General features: G+C 40.4%; 1 protein-coding gene across 9 annotated transcripts in view; it reads right to left on the bottom strand.

Moving 5' to 3' along the window:
• Nucleotides 1-951: 951 nt before the first annotated feature.
• Nucleotides 952-27,533, bottom strand: part of Slc9b1 (solute carrier family 9, subfamily B (NHA1, cation proton antiporter 1), member 1) — a 49,835-nt gene continuing 23,253 nt past the window's right edge. For 5 of the 9 annotated variants that reach the window (XM_017319776.1, XM_017319775.1, XM_011240251.2 and 2 more), the window contains exons 5-13: nt 26,764-26,934; nt 25,518-25,660; nt 24,378-24,505; nt 15,918-16,093; nt 8,251-8,357; nt 6,530-6,679; nt 4,711-4,819; nt 3,799-3,935; nt 952-1,183 (exon numbers count right to left, since the gene is read on the bottom strand). In XM_017319776.1, the coding sequence (XP_017175265.1) occupies nt 971-1,183; nt 3,799-3,935; nt 4,711-4,819; nt 6,530-6,679; nt 8,251-8,357; nt 15,918-16,093; nt 24,378-24,505; nt 25,518-25,660; nt 26,764-26,934 (1,334 nt within the window). In that variant the 3' untranslated portion in view covers nt 952-970. Of the gene's footprint in view, nt 1,184-3,798; nt 3,936-4,710; nt 4,820-5,245; nt 6,083-6,529; nt 6,680-8,250; nt 8,358-15,917; nt 16,094-20,328; nt 20,421-24,377; nt 24,506-25,517; nt 25,661-26,763; nt 26,935-27,533 lie in introns of those variants that run through there. The other 4 variants (XR_867240.1, XM_011240252.2, NM_001358057.1 and 1 more) reach the window with 4 other exon arrangements.

Below are 27,533 nucleotides of genomic sequence, written 5' to 3'. Positions count from 1 at the left end.
TTATGTGTGATCCTGCCTTAGCCTCCTGACTGCTGGGATAGAAATCTATCATCATCCTGGCTTCACAAAATTTTTTGAACATTTTATTTATTTTTATGTGTATGATGTAGAGGGAGGTGTTGATTCCCTAATTGGTTATTGATTGTGTCAATAAAGGAGGCAGAAGCAGATTGCTGGGCAAAAGGAAAAAGGTGGGATTTCCAAGTCGCTAGAGGAGGAGAAGGGACACAACAACCACATAAGGCCTTAGGGCAACCAGAGCAGGTGGTGGCCTCCGACACTGGCAGATTGCTGATATAGGATAGCAGATAAGTTTAGGGCAATAGGTTCTACACCCAGCAATTGTGTTATCTGGCAAGTTTTAAAATATAAAACTGCCTAGTGTTTTCCATCCATGGAGCTAAGGTGGACAAGAGAAGAAAGAGAGCAAGTTTTCTTTTTTTCCCCTAATTTATTTGTTTGTAGATCTTTCTATGCAGCCCTGACTGGCTTGTGTAGACCAAGTTGGTCTTGAACTCGACAAACAGAGCTTGCCTCTGTCTCTATGGTGCTGGGAATAAAGGCATGTGCCACCATGCCCAGCCTCTGACTAATTTTTTAACTAAAGTGATGGGAATTCAAGGGAATTTTTTCTTTCTCTTTAGGTTCATGTAGTTTTACTATGCTTACTTTGTATTACAATATAGAATTCACAATCGTCACAAAGACCACCTTGCATTTTTCTAGGGTATTTACTGACTGACTTGATTCTTGAACTATGCAGGTATTAGACTGAAGGACCACTGCAGTTGACTGCAGTTTTTATTAAAATTTACTCTGAACCAAGAACCAGAGGAAAGCCCAGTAGAGAAATTGTGTTTAGCGAATCCTGGTTTTTACAAACAATCTTTAAACTTCTGTACTGTAACTTTTTTTTTTTTGGTCAGGTGAGATAAATCATGAGACATAGCAGGTGATGATGGCAAGCTTTTTAATGATGGAAGTTCGAGAGCTCAACTTTCAAAGGGAATGTCACCTCACTCTGTTCAAGGATTTTGGGTCCCAGTATGCCGATGAGGAGGGCTCCATTTGGAGCTGTAATCAGGATGGCTAGGAAGGCCACTGTCATCACAGCCTTCGCGTATCCTTCCAAGTGGGGTGCCATGACCCTTGCTGTTTCTAGAGCCAGAGGTCCTAAGACAGCCTGCAGTTGGGGATGATACAGGGGAAAAATGTTGCTCAGAGTCAACACTTGATAAAAGTAGATGGCTGTTATAGATGCACACAATGAAACTGAGTGATAAAGTACTGGAAGGAAAAAAACCAGGGTAATTTGTATCATTTAGTCATTAATTGTGTATTCTTCCTAGCAAATCTATCTGGAAGAAATCAGAATAGGGGAGAAGCAGGCAGAAGTGTTAAATTGAAAACATTTGTTCTAACTCATATGTGGGACACATGCCTCTACTTGTGTAAAAATGTTGGCTGGTGGGATAGTTAGTGGCAGAGCACTTGCCTACCATGTGCAAGATCTTGAGTTTGAAAAAAAATTGATACATTGGTTTTTCCAGTTCTTAAAATTTGCACAGAGTACAATGTAGGCCAGATGCCAGGAAGAGGGGACAAGGAGAAGCAGAGTAAACAAGCTGCAAACTGGGGGTGGGGGTGGGGTAGGGAGAGGCTCTTCTGCACAACTGCTTGCTTCTCACTCTGCCTGCTTTAGGAAATGACGAATAATGTGCAAACCCACCATGTATCACTGGAAGTGGGTGTAACAGACAGACAGAGAGGCATTCTCTTTATAGACCTAGTGTTTCCTAGAATAAAGCAGGTTATTACTGTTTATGACTTAAAGGTAAGATAAAGTAACTATAATATTGCTCGTGGATCAGCACTATATGACAGAAATTATGCTGAGAGTTTTACAGGAATTCTTTCACCCACTCCCACCACACCACCTTTTAGTAAATATGGTCCTAGGCCCTTATATAAAATGAGCAAATCAATGAGCTGAGAGATGAAGGAGTAACCAGCTAATGACCGAGCACGCAACAGAGCATTCAACACCAAGTCTGGCCTTAATGCCTTCAGTTCTAATCCTAATCATTTTGGGTTTCACAGAAATGTACAAGCTTCAATTTTGTAACAGCAAAATGGAGAAGAAAAAAAAATCCCAGGAAAGCAAGGTCTTAAGCTGCTATGTTAACAGTTGAACAATAAGTAACAATACCGCTTTATATTAGGAAATTATTGCAGAATTGGATGACAAAACTACAGTCTTCATTAATTCAGTCATTTGTTTGTGTAGGCATGCAGACCACGGTAACCTCTGTCCTGGCAAGGGGGTTTGTTTCTCAACTTGACACAAGTTAGAGTGTTTGGGAAGAAGAACCTCAATTGAGAAAATGTCGCTATCAGATCGCCTGTGGGCAAGTCTGCACAGCATTTTCTTGATTAATGATTGATGTGGGAGGGCCCAGCCCATTGTGGGAGCTGCTACCCTTGGATCCATCCGTGGTCTTGAATGATTTATGGAAAGCAAGCCAGTAAGCAACATTGATTCTCCATGACCTTTGCTTTGGGCCCTGCCCCAAGTTCCTGTGCTGACTTCCCATGATGAGGTCTGTGACATCGAAGTCCAAGATGAAATAACCCTTTCCTCCTCGAGCTGCTTTTGGTCATAGACAGAAACCTTAACTAAGACAACTTTTTATCAGGTATGATGACAAGCAGTAGGGGAAATGAAAAAGGAAACAAGTAAAATGACCCCCAAAAACACTCTCTGTCCTTCCTGGCAGTGACAGTTATGTAACATAAAAACAAATATCTGCATGTGCTTGTGTGCTGGAGGGAGTGTCAGGATGTGCAAAGATGTACTTACGAAAACCAGTGTGTCTCCAGAGTCATAACACTTACCTCTGTAGCAGCCAGTAAAATAAAAAATCATATATTATGATATATACTTATTTTATTTTAAACTTTTTGTTTGTTTTAAGATAGGGTCTATATATGCAGCCCTGGCAGTCCTAGAACTCGCCACATAGACCAGGCTGTCCTGGAGCTTACAGTGATCTGCCTGCCTCTGCCTTCCAGGGGTGGAATAAAAGTATATGCCCCGACACCCTTGATTTATTTTATACTTTAGGGAAGTAGAAAAAGAAAGCATTTTCATAAAATTTAGAGATTGTTATTTTCTTCTCAATTTCAGAGTAATTGCTTTAAAATAAACCTTTTAAAATTTTGTATTAAGTGTGCATGTGTGTACATGTGTTACATGTGTGTACACATGTGCGTGTATAAACATGTGCATGTGTGTAAGTATATGTACATGTGTTACATGTGTGTATGTGTGTGCATGTGTATACATGTATGTGTGCATGAGTGTGTGTGAACATGTGTATAAATGTTTGCGCACATGGGGAGGCCAGATGACATCAGCCATTCTCTTCTGTCACTCTCTGCCTTATTCCTGGGAAACAAGTTTTACCGATGTGCTGGAGGCTGCCAAGCCACATTAGTCCTCGTATCACCTCTGCCCCTGCCCTTCCTTCTCCACACCCAGTGCTGAGATCACAGGCTCTGAAGCCAAGCCTTTTTTCATGTAGGTGCTGGGGACCCACATTCAGCTTCTAGACTTGCGTAGCAACACTCTTTCCCCTTGAACATTCTCTCCAGCTCGGGGCTTGAAAATGTAAGGAACCAAACATGACAAAAGTTAGGTAAATTAGAGGATAATTTGTGATTTGAGAAATATTTTTCATTTAGAACTTTAAAAACTTGTCAAAACTAAAATTATTATAATGACTTTTATGTTCCTACCTGGACTGTAGCTTTAGGGATCCATGATAAAGCAATAAATACTTTCTCCTTAAAACGGAAGTTAGCAAAAGACATCAGTACAAAAGTGGATAAAATTCGAACAGATAGTGCCAAACCCAAGGTAGCAAGGCACATGCCTATAACACATATAAACAAATGTAAAAAACAAAGCTATTTTTGCAATGAGAGAGGAATTTCTCTGAATTCTAAAATTTCTGAAAATATTTTGAGGCTGTTGCTTCATTATATCTATTTTTAATTAAAATAGTAATTATAACGAGTATAAAACAAAGATGAGGGGTGTAGGGTGTGTGTGTAGAGGTGCAGGGGTGTGCCGGGGTGTGCGTGTGCACTTGCTCAGCCTGAGGTTTGTCCTGTCTCCCTGGATGGCTTCTCTGTGAGACTTACTACTTTACTATACTGGCAAGCCTCAGGGATCCTGTCTCTCCTCCCAGGGTGGCTGAGACTGCTTCTGATGTGGGTGCTGGGGATGGATCAAGCAGAGTCGTAAGGACGGCATGACTAGTAATTTACCGAGCATGCCATCTCCCTAGCCTCTGTGGAGGCTCTGTCTAAAGTCTTAGATGAGGTCGTGGTAGGGGAACCATGAGAAGAAGGACTGAGACACGCCATTCTGTTCACTCGATGGAATGTGTTTACAGGAATGCAACCAGGAGCACCTGACAGTGTCTAGTGTTTCCTGTAGACTCTTCCTAGGGATCATGTGGGAGACAGGGTTGCCTTTGACTGAAACAAAGAAATGTACAAGGTGGGGGAAAGAAAGAGGAAATGTGCTCACTGTCATCTCTGAGGGTCTTTAAAGCTCCTCAAATACACGGTATAAACAAAAATAAAGCAGTCATCATTGTAAAGATCTTGTATTTTCAACCTCTGTGCTCTATGCAGTCTTACCAATGGTTTTTGATTCAAGAGATTCAACAGATACTTCTGTTCCAACTAAGCCAAAAAGAAGCGGCTGAAAAACATTCCATGTGTTTGCAACAATTTTTTGGATTCCAACCTAGGGGAAAGAGAAGTATGCTTTAGTTATTATAGCATGTAAAGATTACTGCACTTCAGGGTTTTTAAGTTTTTTTTTTTTTTTGTGGGTATAAATTTAGCTGCATTTCAGAAACTTAAAGCCATTTTTAAAACTTAGTAAACTGGGTCAGGTGAGGTGGTGCAGTGGTTAAGGGCACTGACTGCGCCAGAGGTCTTGAATTTAATTCCCAGCAACCACATGGTGGCTCACAACCATCTGAAATGAGATCTAATGCCCTCTTCCGGTGTGTCTGAAAACAGTGACAGTGTACTACTCACATATATAAAATAAATAAATCTTTTTAAAAAATAATAAACTGATGATACTTCATTTTTTAGGAAAAGGTTAAAACTTAACTTTTGAAAATGGAATCATGTGTTTGGTTAAGGATGCGCACATAGCTATACACTATGCAGTCTCATCTCATCACTGTGTTCCAGAAAAAGAAAGTCTTTGGAGACCTGGTAATACTCAGAGCGAGTCCTATGGGTGGAGACACGGCATGTAGGATGAGAACAGGCACAGCTCAGGCAACCGCCTGGGCTTTCAAGGGCAGGAAACCGTCCCAATGACAGTTCTGGAGCCCAGCCCATGACACTGAAGTTAGATAGGTCGTGAGCAGGCAGGAAGAAAATACTCTGGCACTTTCATAGGCCTGCTTCCCAAGACTCATGTTGACCATTTCAAAGTTGATTTTAATAACTCTCCCATTCTGTTGACTGGAGTATAAATACTGAAAATCTTCCCAAGTGATAATTTGCAGTATCGATTTTTAACCCAGAAATTCCATTTCTAGGAGTCCATTCCTACACAATACTTGTATATATAAAAAAGATACATGAAGAAATCTGTTCATGGCTGTAATATTTTTATTTTTAAAATGAAATATATGTATATATATGTGTGTATATATACACACACACAGTATTGCTTAAAATGATCTATTTATGGGAATAAGCTGAATATTTAGGGGGTAGGGACTTTTGCATTCATCTATGCTTTGATCTTTATACATATGTTCCCTCTTTGTACCATGGTTTTTATGCCATCAGTTGGGTGGGTAAACTGTCGCAGTGGGTATAGCTCCTGCCACAAAGCTTGGCAACTTGGCTTTGAGTCCCAGGAAAGAAACAAGTGACTTCTGTAGGTTGTCCTCTGACTTCCATGCCCCTTCCCATAAATGAATGTGATGATGGTGGTGGAGGTCATAATAATAATGAAGCATAAATTAAACAAGTTCATCTAATGAAAGGAAAGCCAAACATAAATAGTGAGCAGAGTGAAGATTCCCCCGTTAGCTGACGTAACTCAAATACTAACTAATAGAATAGAATAAGAAAACAAAACCAAAACAAGCCAAGGTAGTTTGAGGTAGAGATATGGTAAAATTTAGAAACATGTTTTCATGGATGAATTGTAGAACTAAAAATTCAAAGACTAAGATAATTCATAAGAGCCACATGATCAAATCACAAAACACTTGGGGAAAACCTTGGCGTGGGAACACAGCTTCCGACTGCATTTAACTGTAGCTCAGAGTGGCTGTCTGCAATCCTAACTCCTCCATCCCTGCACTTTACTTCCTGGAGGAATTGGAACACCCTCCAACCAGATGGAGGTGACTTCCTGAATACCCATTATATATTTCAAATTTCAGCTATTTTGTCTTAAAAAACAAAAAACCCTCACCTTCTCTTCAGCCCATCTTTTTGCTGCCATGAACGACAATACTAGTGTGACCAGTCCTCCAGATCCATGTAAGCCAATGTGCTGGCAGCCTAAGACAGCAGAAATACACATACTCAGAACTAGGAAGGCTCGCCTCTGCGTAAGTCTCTCCTAGAAATACACATTTAGAAGTTGTTTTACATCAAACATATAAGATGTGGCATATCTTTCTTTTTTTTTTTTTTTTACCTTTTGCTACAATATTTGTAAAGGTTATATCAAATAATCAAATTGTTGAATTGATTTTCCATCAAAACTTCTGGCAGACACAGAACCACATAATAATTCATGATGTGTGAGCCTTTTACCCTTTACACAGCTCTGACACCAACAGCAAAAGACTTGCCAGACTCTACCTGCAAAGTGAGGAAAGGGTTCCTCCAACAATGCCTTGTTAAAAATGAGTAGTACAAAAGATTTGGCAACTTTGATGCAAATTATCAAATTACAAGCTGAGGCAGGAAAATGACAACTGTTGAGTTCAAAACCAGCCTCAGCTGTACAGTGGCCTAAAACCCCTGTCAAGGGAATGGAGGCAAATTTAAATCAGAAAACATGGAAGGATAAATGGGAACTTATCTCTATTTCAAAGATGTTTGAGAAAAAAATTGGGAAAAAAGACTCAGAAAACTGTCAAGCATCAATGGCTGTCTTAGTGGAAATGTGGATGGGTGGAAGGGAAATGTAGATGGGTGGAAGGGAAATGAGGGTCGGTGGAAGGGAAATGTAGATGGGTGGAAGGGAAATGTGGATGGGTGGAAGGGAAATGTGGATGGGTGGAAGGGAAATGAGGATGGGTGGAAGGGAAATGTAGATGGGTGGAAGGGAAATGTGGATGGGTGGAAGGGAAATGTGGATGGGTGGAAGGGAAATGTGGATGGGTGGAAGGGAAATGAGGATGGGTGGAAGGGAAATGAGGATGGGTGGAAGGGAAATGAGGATGGGTGGAAGGGAAATGAGGATGGGTGGAAGGGAAATGAGGGTCGGTGGAAGGGAAATGTGGATGGGTGGAAGGGAAATGTGGATGGGTGGAAGGGAAATGTGGATGGGTGGAAGGGAAATGTGGATGGCTGGAAGGGAAATGTGGGTCGGTGGAAGGGAAATGAGAGTCGGTGGAAGGGAAATGAGGGTCGGTGGAAGGGAAACGGCAATCATTTTTCACTGTTCTCAGTAGTTTAATTTGCCAGATGAGGAGACAGTGACATTAACTGAGAATGCTTGGAATCAACCACTTTTAGGCTCTGTTTTAGGCAGACAGAAGACACCAGGGCAGCTCTGGAGGAGTCTGAAGTATGGACTCTCACGTTTTACAGGCCTTTCTAAAGTCGTCTCAGGAAGCTCTGTACTACACCCATGCTGGAGCTCGGATGTGGTCTGTGCCCCCCAAAGCCCTCGTGTTACACGTTTGATTGGGGTGGTGGCACAGGGCATGGTGGGAGCTCTGGAAGCCAGGGAAGCAATCGCCTAAAGCAAGTTGTTGGGTTCTAGTCCCTCCCTTCTCTGGTTGTGCTCCAGTGTGTTGCAAAGGTACACTTGCCAGGGTGATGGGGCAGGTCCATAGCAGACTGCAACTGCCCGAACCTTGCATGTTACAGATTAAGCACCTGGGGAGTTCATTATAGTAACGGGAGGCTGACTAATGCACTAACATTCTACAAACCATATAAGTTATTATTATTTACCTGATCTCCACTTGGAAAATACTGAACAAAAACTCCCATAACAATTCCTACCAGCACCCCAATAAGAACGTCCCGCAAGGACGATAGGATGTTGCTAATCACACTACCTGTAAAGGCACAAAACAAGAGAAACTTTTTACTGAGAAATATTTTCATGTACACTATACATTACAGAATAAGACCCATGTGGTTCATGAGGAAGAATAACATTTCATAGAACAAAGTACAAAACTGGTTGTGGCATGTGTGAAAATATACTCAGAGCCTATATGAAGTTAAATGTGTACTCTTAATAGTTTAATATAAACACACAACTAGAAATGTCCATTGTATAAATGGGTCAGAAAACAAAGAAATCATGGACCTATCAGGCCATGTAAAGGAGACAAGTATGGAACCAGTGACAGGGACTCTGGCCCGGGGTTGGTCATGCTGACAGTTTTGATATGCTCTATGCAAAATAAACCAACCATGTACATGTAGATGGGACAACTTAGCAGCAAAACCACATAAAACAACTGTATCCCACAGTTAATCCTAGACATAGACAAGCCAATTAGGTTTTCAGTATGTTTTCATATGAATAAATAATGTATACCCAGAGTCACTGTGAATTAAAAAACTAAACTAATTAAAAACAAACAAACAAACAAAACCCCTTGATTCTCAATTTAAAGAATGGTTTGGCTTTACTCGGAGCATTGAATTGGCTAAACACATGCATGTGTTAGTAATCCTTTCCACTCAGAAGGACAGACTGATATTGGTGAGAGACTGGCCTGCGAATACTGAGCCTAGAGCCTGACAGACATGCCAACTGAACAATAATGAACAGCCTAAAAGCCTACATGGAACTCCATAAGCCAACTAAGAAGACGTGACAATCCAGACAGGTGGAAAGTCAAGAACACGTGGAAACAAATAGGAACAGCTAGTGTGTTGTGCCCTGGCAGACCTACCCCCATCCCCTACTGCCAGGCTGCCACAGATGGGGTAGGTATCCCAGCTGCTATTTCTCCACTGAAAGGAAAAGACAAGAAAGGGAGAGTTTTAGAGGTGGCCTTTGTCTCCTCTGTTCCTGCATACTCTGGATACTCAAGAACAAAGGAGAGGTCGGAGCTATGCTCCTGAACTGGAGAGCGCTTGAAATTGTGCCAAGCATACAAAGGAAAAGCATCAAAAGTTTGCAAATTCTTAGAAAATATAAGGTGAAGAGGAGGAAGAGCCTCCAAGCCCATTTTACAAAGCCAGCACTATCTTGATGCCAAAACCAAATGAAAACTACAAGCAAATATTCCTAATAAATATGCAAGAATCTTCAATACGAGCTAAGTTCAACAGCACATTAATTGGATGATACAACATGATCAAGTTGAATTTAATCTTGGAATGCAACGGGATGCAAATGCATTTTTAAAAGACTTCATTTATTTTATTTGTACCTCATCTACATTTGAGTATATGTACCATGTGTGTGTGCCTGATGCTTAGAGATGCCAGGAGAAGGCATGGGATTGGCTACACCCAAAACAGAGATGGTTTTAAGCCACTATGTAGATGCTGGAAACCATACCAGGTGCTCTGGAAAGCAGCAAGTGCTGTTAGCGACCGAGCCATCTCTTTAGCGCCACCCCCAAATGTTTCTTATCTGGGGTCAAGATACAAAACTCTTTCCTGTGATACAGTACGTTAAAAGAAGAAGGGACAGAAATTATAAGACCACCTTGTTTGATGCAGCATTTGACAAATCCAACAATCTTTCATGATCAAGTTACTAATTCAGGATGGAAGCAATTTATCTCCTGATAAAGCCCTAGAAGAAAAGCCCACAGCTAACTTCATATGGACCAATGAAATGAGTTACTTTTCTTTTAAAGATCAGAAATAGGATGATCATATCATTTTCCCCAACTCTATTCTCAAGGTCCTGGGAGTTCTAGCCAGAGAAAATAGGCAAGAAGAGAAATAAAAGGCATCCAAATTGGAAAGAAAAAAAAAAATCTCTCTTAAGTGGACTGACCTTATATACAGAAAACCTTAAAATCTGGAGCTAAAGAGATGGCTCAGTGGGTAAAGTGTTGCCTTGCAAGACAGATGATCTGAATTGGGATCCCAGGGCAGGTGAGATGGCTCAGCAGGTAAGAGCACTGACTGCTCTTCCAAAGGTCATGAGTTCAAGTCCCAGCAACCACATGGTGGCTCACAACCATCTGTAATGAGATCTGATGCCCTTTGCTGGAGTGTCTGAAGTCAGCTACAGTGTACTTACATATAATAAATAAATAAATAAATAAATAAATAAATAAAAGAAAGGAAGAAAATGAATTGGGATCCCAGAACCGACATTAGAAAGCCAGATGAAGTATTAATACAGACGGTTGTAACCCTTGTAACCATTAAAGAGAGATGGAAGGTGGAGGTGGCATTTTTGAAAGCTCCAGGCTCATAGCTTAGTGTACAGAGCAGTGAACAATGAGACTCAGTCTCAACACAAAGTCCAAGGCCAGGACTGACACCTGAAGTAGTTCTCTGACTCCACATGCGTACCATGGCATATCTTTCACCCGCGTCTGTGCACACACTTGTACACAATGTGACACAAAGAGAACTCTAATATTCATCCTCCAAACACTAACTTATCAGAACTAAGAAACGAAACCTGGAAAGCCGTGTGCTCCGAAGTCAACGGTGCCATACCAGTTTCATATAGTGAAAAGAAAAGGAAAGGACTTACTTTGAATAATATAAAAAAGAATAAAGAATAAATGTAATTAAGGAGGTGAAAGGTTGTACTAGTATTTACAAACATGGCTGATGGAAGTTATGGATACACATAAGTGGAAAATACATTCTTGCATGATTAAAAGATTGAATATAGTTATGATAAGCCCATACTAGCTGAAGAAACCTCTTGGGGCTATGTGATTCCTATTAAAAAAAATTCAAGGATACTTTATTAGAGATGGAAAAGAAAATCCTAAAATTTACACTGAATGTTGAAGAATGGCGAAGAACAACATTCTAGTGCTTTTAATGCATGTGCCGTCTGACACTTTGTTCTTTTTGTGAAGCACAGCTGGAGTTTAAGAAAAGGTATTCTAATACAGACTTTTAAGCACAAGGGTGAAGGCAGAGAGGGGTAAGTGACACCCAAGAGCTTGGGTGTAGTCTTCTTGAAGAAGACTTGCAGAAAGTGAAACCCGAGTGCGGGTGGGTAGGGACTGCTCAGAGGAGAGCTGCCTACCCTGCTCTTGATTTGTACTGCTCTCACTATTACATATGCTCAACAGTTTTCAGATGCCTCTTAGTGATCTGTGTCTCTTCTTTCACGTCCAATTCCAGCCTTTAAGCAGTAGTCATCTGCAAACAATCTAGATTTACTTTTCTCAATTCAAGAAGGCAAACATCACCAGCTTTGGAATCTGGTCTAAGTCTTTTCCTCCCGGGTCCTCTTCTCTGCAGTCTCCTGTGGAGGAAGAACTCCAGTCATACCTTTGGAAAGTGCCATAACAGCATCCGTGAGGACTGCTCACTCTCATCGTTCCCTATAGGCCAAAGCTCAGACGTCACACTGTGAATCCTGGAGACATGTAAACTTTCAGACGACAGCAAGGGCTTCCTCTTTCATTTTAGTTGGAGGCATTTTCTTGTTCTTGAGTTAGTTTGTCCACATAATCTTCACACTATGAACCCCTCATTCCAAGGGCCATACTTGCACTCTGGTAGGTGTGGTGTGTATGTTTTTAAGTTTAATATCCATATTATACCAATATTTGCTTTTGTAGCTGGTGACTGTTAGTGTTACATCCAAGAAACTATTGCCAAGTTCAATGTCATAAAGCCTCTCCTTCATTTTACTCTTTCGTGGAAGGACACGAAGTCTCCCCAGCACAATGTGCAGAGGACACTTTCCTTTCTTCATTAAAGCAAGAGTGGTGGCTCACACTTTTAATCTAGTACTGGGGAGCCTGAGACAGGAGAATTGCAGCAAGTGGAAGGCTAGCCTGGGCTACAGAGTGAGTTCCAGGGCAGCCTGGGCTAGGGAGTGAGGCTGTCTCAAAACAAACAAAATTAAAGCAGAAAGGAAAGAAAACACTTAGTCCAGGTACAGATATTTCTACATAAGATAGTCAACCTATTATTATTTTAATAGTAAATATTATAGTCAATTACAATTTTGTACAGATTAGTAATTCTGAAGCAGTCCACGAACACTATACAATCGTTCAAAATGACAAAAAATATTCCCCAGATTTTTATGTGTAACTAGTCCTGGTTGTTTGATAGCTTTGACAAGTAAGGCAACGCATTCCATGCCAGCCACTTTAACAACAGCTATCCTGTCTCAAGACAAACTATTTTTTATATGAAAAGTATGTTTGTGATAATAAAGTTAGCAGCAAAGTCATTTAGATTATGTGTAGCAATGAAAGGCAAAAACTGGAGCTGTTAACAGGGCTGGAAAGATGGCTCAGCAGTTAAGAGCACTGGCCTCTTTTGCAGAGGATCTGGGTTCAGTTCAAGGCCCCCCATGGTGGCTAATAACCACCTGTAACTCCAGTTCAAATGACCCAACACCCTCTTCTGGCTTCTGTGGGCACTGAACACATCAGGTGCACAAGCACACATTTAGGCAAAACGCACATAAACATAAAAACAAAAAAAATCAATAAAAATAAACTTTAAAAAATTAGGACTGATGGGCTTGCTCAGCAGGTATAGAAGCACTTGCCACGAAAGCCTGGCATCTGATCCAATTCCCAGGACTCAGGGGTGAAAGGAGAGGACAGGAGATGGAGGGATGACTCCAGAGCTAGGACGGACTGCCTGTTCAGAGGCTGAAAGCTGTTCTTAGCATTCACAGTGGGCAGCACACAGCTGCCTGTGACTGCAGTGCCACACCTAACAGTTGTCTTTGAGCTCTGTGGATACCCACATACAGGCAGCAAACATATACATTAAAAAAAAAACCTAAAATAAAAAAGGAGAGACCCAAGTCCTGAAAGTTGTCCTCTGACCTCTACACATGGCCTGTGCATGCTCCCATATCCCCTACCCCTACCCCATCCGCCACAGTAACAATAAAAGAAGTAATAAAGTCAAAAATAAAGGGGCCAAAAATAAAAAGCACAACTCCCCACTTCCTAATGGTGGGACTCTAACTGCTGTACCAGTGAATTGTAATACCATAAACAATTAGAGCCTGTTACTGGCCCCTCGTTCCTAATGGTCAGTTTTAAGGACAAGTGGCCTTTTTCAATTTATGACTTCAAGATAGTGAGTTGCCCTCCTGAACTCTATTAAAATACAATTGCACACATATGGCCCATAACTCTTACATAAAAGGACACACTCTCAAGAGCACAACACTTTTTTTTTTTTGAGAATTATCTTGCTGTGCTTTCTAGAAAATACTTTTATCTATATGCCTCAAGGTTTTCCTGCCAATAGTATGGTCAATGTTTAGAGATTTTTTTTATAAGAACAATGGCAGAGGGCTAGGGAGATGGCCCTACTAGTAAAATACTAGATGGCAGGCCTGAGAAACTGATGTGGATCCTCTGCGTGTAAAAAGCCGGGCATCTCTAGTCCCAGGCCTGAGAAGGTGGACACAGGAGGATCTCTAGATCTCACTGGCCAGTCAGCCTAGCCAAACTGTTGAGCAGCAGGCACAGGGAAGGATCCTGTCTCAACAAATAAAAGGGAGAATGACTGAAGAAAACACCTAATGCCAGCCTCTGGCCTCCACAAGGCTACACATGCACACAAGTACACACTTAGACACGGAGACACACAGAAGAGTGGGAAACAGAGAGAAAGAGAAGAGAGGTGAGAGAGAGAAGGTTTATATAATAAGGCTGAGAAGGATATTCTTACCTAATGGGGATGGCAATTACAGATGTTATTCTTATCTTAATTTTCTGATTTAAAAAGGAGACAGAGTCTAGCTGGCCTTGAACCCCTGGATTGTGTGATCCCCTCCCCTTCTCCTAAAATGCTGAGGATGCAGGCATACTATCACATCCAGCTCTTTCCACAGCACTTTTCAGACTAAAACCATCTTAATGCTTCTACCACACAGACAACTGAATTTTAAATACTGTAGATAATCCGAGCATTAATGCCTGTGGACACGCTTACTTTTGAAAATATTTTTAAACCTAAGAATTCCAAATAGCACTTTTGAGACATGATTTTCTTGCTATGTGTTTTCCACCCAATTCCATGGTTGTCATCTCCGTCAACAGATTTTTAAAACTTCATAAATATGTCTTCAGGAGGGCAGCCTCTGTGCCTACCTATCTTCCTAATGAGCATGTCCTGTGTTAGAATGGCATCTTCTGGACTTTGTCAGCTTCTCACTGCCGGTCACCTCACGGACAGCTCAGCAGCCATTTGGCTGGAGAGCCTGGTGCTTTCTGCACTTGATGCCATGAGTGTTGCCAATTCCGCAAGCTCCAGGAGGGCCAAGGGGTCACTCCTCCTCCAGTCTTGTCTAGAATTATGTTCCAACACCACGACTGCCAGAGGCACCATGGGCACAGGTACTGCTATGCTTTTTCAAGTCTTAGACCTGCTGGGAATGTCAGAAAGGAGCTTCCGAGATTCCCAAATGAGCAGCAGGCGGTGGCCTCAAGCAGTGGTGCTGTTGGGAGTAGAGGCCGGGGCTGAGGGACTTCTGGCTGTGACAGACTGACTTCATGATAAACATCTTTCCAAAAAAGAAAATCATGTCTGCCACTCCAACTCTGAAAAACAGAGCATTCAGTTTACACGAAAGGCATCTGCAATTTCATCCACGCAGAGTCCGAGGAGGAGACGAAACTTCCTTTGTATATCACTTCAGTTCCCTGTACTGGACCAAGCTGAATTCTAGGTGCCAGTTGGGTTTCCATCTGTTTCCCCCCTGAGAATGCTTTGAGCATATTGTCTTTCAGGGCCTCTGGTCAACTGGAATTCCAGTGTATTCTCCTTGGCTGTTGTGGACCTAACACTTATTGTGTCTAGGTCACCCCAGTGGGTTCTCAGCAGTGGTGAAGCCTGGGCACTACAGCACCCATGACAGTGTGACCTCTAGTGATATGATGGTGGCTCTTACACTTCACTGCAGTCTGGGCTCTCTGTGAGCCCAGTTTCTACTTTCACAGGATCTGCCCAGCTGGTCAAGACCACACTAGCTTGTGAATCTGAACTGGTGCATTAAGATTTTCTCCTTAACACTACCAAAAGGGCACACTGTTGGCCCAGCTTTGAAGGTTTGAATTGTCTTAACACCAAGGAGCATGTTATTAGGATGCTAAACAACAGACATCTGAAAAACACTTAGTCAATGTATTAGTAACACTATTACTACTGCTGCTTATAATTTAATAGTGAAAACTGACAAGATTCCAAAGCACCAATACTAGATCAATGTCAAAGATGAAAATAAACTAATTATAAAAGTTCTGCACAAAAATGAAGTCATTTGGTTACATATTATTTGGGGGATTTTGAAGAATTTGTTGTATTTTTTAATTTTTAAAAGATCTACTGAAGCATCTTACCTGGTCAAGATGAGTTTTCTATGAAGAATGAAGAGATATTAAAGTCTTGGTTAATAAACACAGAGGGAATGGCATAAACCCAGGATAAGGACTACAGAAAAAGGTAATTTTCTTATTTACCCGAGGAAAAGACTATGCTCAAGAATGTGTTGAATCCAGTGATGGCCACAATGTCGTCCATGCTGCTAGCTGCCACCAGCAAGGTCGGGATGCCTTTCTCAACACCATACCCATTCTCCTGCAACATTAGCATGTTGGGGACGACAACAGCAGGAGAGACAGCGCCTAGGACAAAACTGAAAGACAGACTTTGAGAACCCATCTGTCTGTCTAGGCAACTGGTATTTTGTTGTTCATTTCACAGGACATCATTATGCGTTTGAGTGGAAGCTACTTCATGGTGATAGGGCACTGTGCATGTTATTTAGTGCTGGGTAAAACTTCACAAAGATGTGTCTTAAGAAATTGGACTGAGCACAAATTGTAGGCCTCTCCTCTATCTAGCCTTACATCATTTAAAATGAAGATGTCAATACAATTAGAAAATTCATAACACAGCTAGTAGACAACAGGACACTCCTCAAGGGATAAGAAACCAGTATTTCAAGTGTAATCGACACAGGAGGATTTCAGAAGGAAAACACAAGCCCAATGTGTCTAGCATTGCTGCAAAAGATACGTTACCCATTTAAAGGCACTGTAACTACACCATAGTGTGTGCTCTAAAATACTTACATAGTGACTCTACCATTTCCTAATCCCACCAGCAAAACACATAGTTTCTCCACATCCTTGCCAATATTATACATACATGTAAGCCTAATGTATGCACAGAGATACATTTTTTAAATTTTGTTTTCTAATACTGAGAGATGACAAACATTTCAGATGTTTGTTGGCCATTTGTTTATTTTTCTGTGGAGAAATGTCTTTGGCACACACAACACACACACACACACACACACACACACACACACACACACACACACACACACACTTCTTAAGAGAAAGTGTCTTACTCTGTATCCCAGACTGGCCTTGAACTCAAAACAACCTTTCTGATCCAGTTTTCTAAGTACTGGAATTATAGGCACAAGGCCCCATGCCTAGCTAAATAACTTTTACAAAGTTGAGATGTAGAGATTCTTTATATATTGAAGCTACTAAGTCCCTAGCAGGTATATGCTTTTTACATATATACAACTCATTTTGGATACTGTTTCATCATCTGATCTCTACCTCCAGAGAGCTAAATTAAAGGCATCACCACTACAACTGGCTGTGCCTTTTTATTCTACTAGATAATTTGAAGGTTCATTGAGTAATTAACTGCAAAAAAAAATTTTTTTTTGGAATTTTCCCAAATCTTTTTTATAAAATACATATGTCTTTTTAAAAGATTTATTTTATTTATATGAGTACTTTGTAGCTGTCTTCAGACACGGCAGAAGAGGTCATCAGATCCCATTACAGATGGTTGTGAGCCACCATGTGGTTGCTGGGAATTAAACTCAGGACCTTTGGAAGAGCAGTCAGTGCTCTTAACTGCTGAGCCATCTCTCCAGCCCCAATTTTCCCAAATCTTATATGGCTTCCTTTATATAGCATTTTCTACTGAGAGGTGTTTTTTTTTTTTAGTTTTTTCGAGACAGGGTTTCTCTGTGTAGTCCTGGCTGTCCTGAAACTCACTTTGTAGACCAGGCTGGCCTCAAACTCAGAAATCCACCTGCCTCTGCCTCCTGAGTGCTGGGATTAAAGGCGTGCGCCACCACTGCCTGGCTGAGAGCTTTCTTAACACCTAACTTATATAAGAATCCAATTCTAGGACTTTACTTGTAGAAAACTTTGGCTATTTTGTTTAGTAATAAAAATGCCCTTTCTCTTTAACACGTCAGTAGCACAGAGAGCATTCTCCAGTTATTGCAAAGTCTAAAATATGTAAATAAGTAACTATTAAATAATATGAGATTTGGAGAAACAGTTTCCTAGTTCAGTTTCTATTTCGATGAGAAATACCATGACCAAACTTTGCCTACAGACCAATTTGAAGGAGGCATTTTTTTTTTCAGTTGAAGATATTTTCTTCCTAGATGACTCCTGTTTATGTCAGGTTGAGAAAAACAATCTACCAAAAAAGTAAGCCCTTGTCAACTTGATGAGCCAATACATTACTATTAAACTATAACCTTTCCTTTCTTGTTTATCCCCAAGATTTCATACTATGAATATCATAATATAAATAATATTCCAACTTTTAAAGTCTCACTATCTTTAAACCTCACTTTAGAGGCAGGTGAAATTGTGAGTTCAAGGACTACCTGGTCTGCAGAGTAAGTTCTAGACTGGCCAGGACTAAATAGTAATATCTTATCTTAAAATAGAAACACTTTAAATACAACCTTTTATGCTGGCCATAGTGGTGAACACCTTTAATCCCAGCACTCAGGAGGCAGAGGTAGGCAGATCTGAGTTCAAGGCAAGTCTGGTCTGCATAATGAATTTCAGGACAGACAGGCCTACACAAAGAAACTCTATCTCAAAAAACTAAAAAAGACAAAAGAACAGTTCAATCCTTTAAAAATATGCAAAATTTCTCTAAAACTCCAAAGTTTCTTTGTATCACCTATAAAATTTAAAAAAAAAAGAAAAAGAAAAACAAGTTAAATAATCTTTATTCTAGAAGAGAAGAACTAGGGTACAGTCACACTCAAACCAAAGCAGAAGCGAAGTCCAACCGTGGAAAAAAGTCCAGTTCTTGGCATCTGGAATCCACTCATGATCATCTAGGCTCCAAAAGGTCTCGCAACCCCATATCACTGGCTTTGCCATCTATAGCACACACAGCTTGTCTAATAGGCTCCATCCCACATCTGTCCCAATTCTTGGCAGCCAATACTGTTCTGGTATTTCCAACATGTGGTTATCTCACAGGCTGCATCTTTACCAGTGGCCTCTTTCAGACTGCATGTTCCCAGACTTCAGTCTCTCACCATGAGCCCTCCAATTCTGGGTTTTACACTGCAAGCTGAACCTTCACCAGTGGCCTCTCTTGGCCTTTCAGTGCCAAGCTCTCCATAGGCCCTTCATGCAAAATCATGGTCGCCTGGGGAACTCTTACATATTACCAAGTTAAACTGTCTGCATGAGATGCAGCCTTGACCCTCTTGGACCACAGCTTCTGTGTGCTGACACTTGGGAAATATGCTGAGGTTTCACACAGTGAAGCAGATCTCTTCTTAATCACCACTGATCTCTCAGCCCCAGTGAGTGTGCCCATTAACCTAGTAATCAGCATAAAGCAATGGTTTCACTTCAGTGGTTCTGGTCTCTTTTCATCGCCATTGATTCTTCAGCTCGAGCTGATCATCTTAATAGAAAATATTACATGAATGGCCTAGGTAGAGTCTTTGCTTCCCTTTGAAACTTTACAAGCCAGGTCTCCACCATCTGTATCCCTTTCAGCATCCCCATCTTCCAAGATCCTTCAACAGTTCATCAAGCTCTGAGCACCAATGGCTTTTCTAGCCCAATGTTCCAAACCCCATCCATCCACACCCTCTCCCAAACACTACAGTCAGGTTTGTCATGGTAATACTCCATGATACTGGCACACATTTCTGTGCTAATTTGGTTTGTACTGTTTTGGTAAAGACCATGACCAAAAGCGACTCGGGGGAGGAAAGGGATTTATTTAATCTTTTGACTCAAAGTCCATCATGGAGAGAAGTCAGGGCAGGAACTCAAGGCTGGAACCTGGAGGCAAGAGCTGATGAAAAGACAACGCTCACTGCTGGCTGGCTTGCTCCTCATGGCTTGATGCATCTGCTTCTTGATGGTACGGAGAACCACCTGTCCAGGGAGGTCACGGCCCCCAGTTGGGTTGGTCCCTTCCATATCAAGCATCCATTAGTCAAGAAAAGACCCCATAAACTTGCCTACAAGCTATATAATGGAGGAATTTTCTCAACTGATGCTCCCTTCTATATAACCCTATTTGTGTCAAGCTGACATAAAGCATAGCCTGCATAAATCATGAAATATGAAAGTCTATATCAGAGGAAAGGTAGATACTGTGCAGGGAGCAACTAGATCCCGACTTTTGCCACAGATGTCCCCTAAACAGTAAAAATACACAGGCTCGGCCACTAACACTCTAAGTACAGTTCTCAGATATCAGCAATTCATTTACAAAATGTAAAATCCAAATAGATATAGCTGAAGGGTCATTTAAAGCAGGAATAATTAGCAGGCAGAATTTTCCATTCAGTTCTATAAAAGTCTATGCAAACAAACTCTGTGGGTACCAGACACGCACACGGTGCACAGACATTCATTAGGCAAGCACTCATAAAATAAAAATAAATACATCTTTAAAACAAATAAAAATCCACATTAAATGCACAAATATGTATGTGTATGCATACTACATTTTCTATGGAACAACAACAATTGAAAGTTAAAAAAAAAAAAAAGCTTTGCTGGGCCTGGTGGCACGCACCTTTAATCCCAGCTGTAGGAAGGCAAAGGCAGGAAGATCTCTGTGAGTTTGACGTCAGCTTGGTCTACAGTGAGCATTCCAAGATAGCCAGGGCTCTTACACAGAGAGAGCTTGAGTTGAAAATACTAAAAGAAAAACAATAAATAAATAAATAAATAACCCAATTTTATAAGAGTATGGAAAAACAAAAATACTTAGGAATCAACCTTAAACCAGTATCAAATTTACACTAAACACCTGCAAACTATAAAACATTGATTGAAAAATTAAGTAGGACTCAATTCAATAGATAGGTTAGGTCACCATCGTAGATTCTACACTGTGTAAGGTAACCAATTTCAAATTATCTATAGAGTCAATTCAATCACATTAAAAGTCCAAGAAGCTATTTTTAAATAATAATTGACAAACTAATCTAAAATGAGTGTGAAAATGGAAAGAACTCAGAATAATCCAATCCCGTAAAATACTAAGTAGTTATTATATATAAGTATAAATAATGATTTTCTGGCAAAGCTGTTACGGTGCAGTAACTGGTGTGGGAACAACTATAAATCCTTGCAGAAAAGCAACGCAGGTGCACCTCGGCTCCTACCTCACAGAGCACAAAGAAAATTGCCTCACGGTGGCCAATGCACCTGCCTAAGCCTAAAAGCTTGTATTAGGAAACCTGTGATATTCTACAAATAGAACCAACCATAAAAGAAACAGGAAACTGAAATCAAATTTTAAATTTCCTCTTTGAGACACTGTTAAAAATTAATGGGGCGATTAGGAAGCCACATGCCGACAGAGACAGGACAGAGCCAGCGGGAGGCAAGGACTCATGAGCTTTGCTGTGGTGCGCAGGGACAGGTGATACGTGCTATTCTTGAGCACTCCTGAGCGGGCGCTGCATCTTTTCCCCGCCAACACACAACAGTCAGGCCATACATACTGAGGTCACATTTAACCATGTCGTGACCCATGTGTGCTTCTAGGTAGCATGTTGTATATCACCACTGCTCACGTTACCTGCCTATTTAAAACAAACAAATGTTTTTGTCTTGTAAACTTTTTAAAAAAAAAAAGAAATCTGAGCCAGGTGGTGGTGGCACCATGTCTTTGATACCAACACTAGGGAGGCAGAGGGTGTAATCTCTGAGTTTAAGCATGGTCTGTATTTCAAGACGGCCAGGCTACACAGAGAAACACTGTATGGAAAACAAAGAAAGAAATCTGATGTTTTCTACTTTCAACCTTTTAACTTAAAACATTTTCAGTCTTTACTTCATTTGACATGTACTGGAAGAAAAATATCAAAATGTAGTTTCTCCTCAAATAATATTCTAATTTCCTTAATATGCTTTTTGACTAAAGCTTCCTTAATCTGACTTGAAATGTCAACTTATGATAAGTGTTATTCACACACGTACAGCGCTGAGCATGGAAGCCCTGTGTTCAGACTACAATACACTCACTACAGGCTGTGTAACTTGAAGTGATTCATCTAACTATCCCATAACTGTTTCTCCATCTGTAAAACTGAAATAATGTGAGACTGAAACCATCATGACAAAGATAAAGAGGGGCTAACATGTGAGAAGCTCACAGAAGAATCAGCAAATTCTTCAAAAATGTTCATTTCTTGCTGCAGTAAGTTCGGGATATAAAGCGAAACGCTAACCATTTCCCATGGTAATTTCTCGTGTCTGAGATGGGTACAACCTCTGACTGGAGAGACGGGGTCCTCTTCTTCTGATGTGGCACTGTCACTTGGAGAAACTGCCAGGTGCTTCCTGTGTTCAAGGCAATGAGACTTGAATGCTGTGTCTGAAAGTTAATAGCTTATAGACAGAATTTGAAACCATAGAAGTTATGGGAGAATGAGAAGGTCTCATACTGGCCCTATAACATTCCTATACTTAAAGGCTAGAAGAGAGAAAAGGATGACTGTTAGAGAAAACAGGAAGGAAGGTTTGGCAAGTTAGGGACTGTTATGGACTGAACTGTGTCCCTGTTCTCACAAATCCACATGCCAAGCTGACCAGCAATGAGGCTAGATTCAGAGAGAAAGCCTTTGAAGAGCTGGTAACAGTTAAAGGCAGTCATAGGTTAGGTGGACCTGGATCAAAGAGGCCCAGTATTTCATCAGAACAGGAAGAGACCACAAGGATGTCTACAATGAGAGGACAGGGCATGGAAAGGCACAGGAAGATGGTGGCAATCTGAAAGCCAGATAGAGAGGCTGAAAGAGAAATCAAACCTGCCAATATCTTCCTTGGCCTTCCAATCTTCAGAACTTTGAAGAATAAATTTCTGTTCTTTTAGTCACTACTTAGCTAGTTATGGAAGGAATTAAAGCAAGTCACATATTAGAAGGAAAAATTCGGATTGTATATCCTAGATGAAAGACTGGTCTAGACATAAACATAGAGAGCTGGAGAGATGCCCAGTGGTGAACAGCACTGGCTGCCCTTCCCAAGGATCTGGGTTGAAACTCCAGAATGTACAAGGCAGCTCACAATCATATGCAACTCCATTTCCAGGGGATCTTGACACCCTCTTCTCACTTCTGTGGATGTAGCATGCACGTAGTGCACGGATATACATGCAGGCAGAACACTCATACACATAAAATAAAGAAGAAATCATTTGAAATTCAGTAAGAAATCAATGGACAACATTTTAAAAACTGGCGAAAGATTTGACTGTCATTTTACCAAAGCAGCTGTATGGGCAGTTCCAGTACCTACAGCAGGGCTTAGTGCCGGTGCTTATTAATTAGAGAAACAGAAGCTAAATTCCACACAGAGAGCCACTCATGGTCTCTAAGAAATGCTGTGAGTGAGACGGCAGTGTCAGTGTAGAGGCCGTGGTGCCCTGATAACTTTCAGCTGAAGGGATAACCAGAAGGCACGTCAAGTGGCTGTGCCTTACACGTGGCTACGCCTTACACGTGGCTGTGTTTTAATTTATACATGATAAAAACATGCCAGGAGTGTAGCTGAGTGACAAAATCCTTGCCTCATATACTTGAGGCAGTGGGTTTGATTTCCAGCACAGATATATGTATGTGTATGTATGTATGCATGTATGCATGTATGTGCATATGTATGTATGTATGCATGTATGTGCATATGTATGTATGTATGCATGTATGCATATATGTATTAGGGTGCTTCACAGTTAAAGTGTGAAATTCACTACATTTAGCAATAAGTATGCAATGAGTGATCGTTTTAAAAATTTGGCTGGAATGTGTAAGTGGATGCAAGAGTTAATGAACTGAAAATGAAAATAAGCTACGAGCTATGGACAATACTTCCAACTTGAAGGATTTTAACACAAGGGAATGGATAATAGAGAAGATTGATAGGGCTCTTTGTGCTGACAGAAAAGGTCGTTTTACATTTTAATGCTCTGAGAATAGAAGCATTTTTATTTACATGCCCATTACTAAAATCTCTCACATATAATAAATATATGGATATGTGTACAAATACATATGTACACACAGTACAATAGTGTACATACTAAAATACACAGACACACAACAGGAGCGGGAATAAGATGAGGGACTATACACTGTACTATACTATTTGACACTATACACTGAGGAACTAAGAATGTGTGAGTAACTGATAGCAGATTTTTTCAGAGATAGGACCTTGCTCTGTACCCCTGACTGGCTACTGCGTCAGCCTCCCTAGTGTGGGATGGCGGGGAGGGGGGGGGGTGCCACAATGCCCAGCAGCAGACATGGAACATGACTCTATCTTTGATCAATTGATTTTTGAGAATTCTTTTTTTTTTTTTGGTTTTTCGAGACAGGGTTTCTCTGTATGGCCCTGGCTGTCCTGGAACTCACTTTTTAGACCAGGCTGGCCTTGAACTCAGAAATCCGCCTGTCTCTGCCTCCCGAGTGCTGGGATTTAAAGGCATGCACCACCACACCCTGTGATTTTTGAGGATTCTTGCTCACCCCTAATAAAATGAGTTTAATGAAGAACCTGGCTATACAATACTCAGAGTATCTAAAGCTTTAATCAAAAACATTTAGCTGTGTAATCTCATGTTATGAGGAAAGGAAAAAATATTACCCTAGTAGGAACCCCCATTGCCAAGGAAAGTTCATAATGAAGTGGGAGAAGAGAGCGGCTGAGCAGGCTTCTAGGAAGCATGGACCAAATGACAAGCGCAGACAGACTCCCTTCAGATGCTTCAAGGCCTGAAACAGAAAAGGTTGCATTTAGATCAATTACAAAGGCCAACAAGACAATTACTTAGGCAAACTTTATAGCACACCATTTCTTGAAGGGATAGCAATTCACCCTTGATAAAGTGCATCCATATCACCAATAATCTATAGTCACCAATAATCTACAGTCACCAATAATCTATAGTCACCAATAAAGATTAACCTCTCTAATTACTTCTACCTCCTTTAATTTTCCCATTGTACATTACAGTGACAATATCCCATTGGATTTTCCCCACCAGTTAATTGGTGGAGAACTATTTAATAGTAATAATAAAAAAGACTAACATGTTAAAAGTAAAAAGAAAAATTCAATATATTTCAAAAGGAAAAAAATTTCTATTTTCTTTATGGCTCAATCATCACTAGCAATAATTATCTACCCTTTTGGTATAAATTCACTAACTCTATATATACAATTCCCACACTTATTTCTGTAGCTATTATGTCCATGACAAGTCACCTTTCAATAATTCAAACAGATTTCTGATCTCCAGATTATAGTATTTTAAGAAATATGTTAAATGAGCTTTTACATTAATATAAAGTTAATCATGAACATATTTATACATAATCATAAAACAAATTATTGAAATTTTTGATCTCTCTTTGAAAACAGAGAGGAAAGGAAGTTTTTACAGGATTACCCTATCCTTTGTTAACCGGAAGAAAACAGTGCCTATGAGATGGCCTCTCAGTTAACTACTAGTAGTCCTGCCTAAGGCACATCTATTTCTATGCACGTTACTAAAGATGACAACTAATAGAGGTCTTATATCATTTATACGAAGATTTCTCTTCATATAAATGCTGATGGCTAGAAATAGAAATTATGAAACCAACATTTGGTCAAGTCTTGAATCTTTATCTTAGTTTTACATGTAGACTCAGAACAGCTATACCAAAAATCTTGCTTCTTTTCATTTCTGTAATTTTCTAATATGTCAAAGAATTTTTACTCAAAATTGAATAGGAAACTTACCTGTGGATCCAGTCCAAGCCCAGCTCGTACTAGGATAATAGTAAGGGCAGTGTTTCTTAAAGCTGAAGACCATGTGGTAGGAATATGGACAAATTCATAAATAATCGGAACATTCCTGATGGTGAAACCAGCCAGTAACATCCCTAAGGCAGGAGGGAAGGAAGGGAAAAGAATGTAGAAAACATAGTATATCTGATTAAGCTGATTTTTCTAAGACAGAAACATGGGGTGGGTTGCATAGAAGCATAAATTGTGCATGGCTAATGGAATGCAGAGCAGACACGTGCAGGTGTGGTGCAGGTGTGGTGCAGGTGTGGTGCAGTCGTGGTGCAGGTGTGGTGCAGGTGTGGTGCAGGTGCGGTATGGTTAGCAATGCAGTGATGCCAGGACATCAAGGGTGAGAATGAAAATGAGAGGCAGAGGTCAGATCCTGGAAGGCTCCTCCGCTTTGGCAGAGTCAGGGGCTGAGAAGGTTTTATAAAGGAATTGATACAAGAATTGCAGTTTTTATGTGTTGATCTTGGGGGAATTAGCCAGTGATTAAACAGGCCACAGACACCAGTAAGAAGGCTATGTTATTGCTCATGGAAAAGTTGGAGACAGAAGTTATGGCGAAGGGGGTAAAGAGTCAGCGAATATTTAGAGAGATTGGGCTGCAAGGGTGTCGTGGACATGTTAAGAGGCACTGACACAATCTCTTCAGGTGGTGCTTTGCCTACTTAGACGTATTGCTTAGGAAGAAGATATGAGACCTCAGAAAAAAATGCTGCCACTAACTTTCCTGTCCACCTGCAGATCACAGAGCACTAAGATGAAGAACTGATACAGGAGTGTCAGACTGACATATACAAGATGCGCAGACACAGCAGATGCTCATGCAGCTAACACAGCACTCACAGGGCATGCAGGAGGGGTGCAATGTTTTAGTTCCATGACATGTACAAAACTTAAGCCTTTTCTAAATTTTCTTCCTTCTAGAATTCATTTTAAACTAAGCTTACAACGAATTAAATAATAAACCAATGTCAATAATATATTCAGGATCTTCAAATTACTTTTAAAAATAGACTAAAAAGACTGTGTGTAGAGCATAAATCTATACAGAAAGCTATATATACTTATACAGTAAATGTATATAATTAGAAGTTAGATACCTTATTAAATAAAATTATATAATATAGTTCAAACAGAAAATGTTCAAAATTTACAAATTATCAACAAAGAATACAGATGATTATATACTTACCAATGAGAGGTGGGAGGGGAGGCACTACAGGTATTCTAATGAATTCTAAAATTTTACCCCCAAGGAAAGCACTGTAAAAAATAACTACAAGTCCAAACAAATTTCCACCAGGGAGAACTTCTTGACCTATAAGGGCCCAGAGTAGAGTCCATAGTGCAATGAGTGCAGCTCCTAAAATATAAAAAAATTACATCTATATAGATATAAGTACATGTACCAAACATGAATTCTACTAACTATATCAATATGCAGACTAACATAGCTACTCACAATGTTGATTAATATTACATCCTGGCATAACTGAAGGATAGTCGTTAAGATATATTTCAGAGGCCCTATCAGTTTATAGGACAAGTCTTAAACAATTTTCTGAAAGCATTTTAAGGAGCCAGGTAAAAGTACTTGCCATAAAGCCTGATGATTTATGCCAATCTCTGAAACCCATGTAAATACTGAAGGAGAAAATCAGAACCCACGCCACAAGACTGTTTGCTGGACTTAGCATATGTTCCATGGCACATGTGTCCTCTCATTACACATTCATGTGCATACACGCGTGCACACATATACATGTGCCCCAAGAGAGACAGGGAAATACAACATTTCAAACTCTATGTGAATGTTTTTCATTGTAGTAGAACTCAACCTATGACCTCACACATGTTGAGCAAGATATCTACACTCAATGGTATCCCTAAACACTGTAAGGCACTAAAGGTTTCTTGTAATAGCTTAGCATTTCTCTGTTCCTTTCTGGTCTTACGGTAGGG

The sequence above is a fragment of the Mus musculus genome, chromosome 3 (genome assembly GCF_000001635.26).
Source record: "Mus musculus strain C57BL/6J chromosome 3, GRCm38.p6 C57BL/6J".
Lineage (NCBI taxonomy): Eukaryota > Metazoa > Chordata > Mammalia > Rodentia > Muridae > Mus > Mus musculus.
This window is presented reverse-complemented; position numbering and strand designations above follow the sequence as displayed.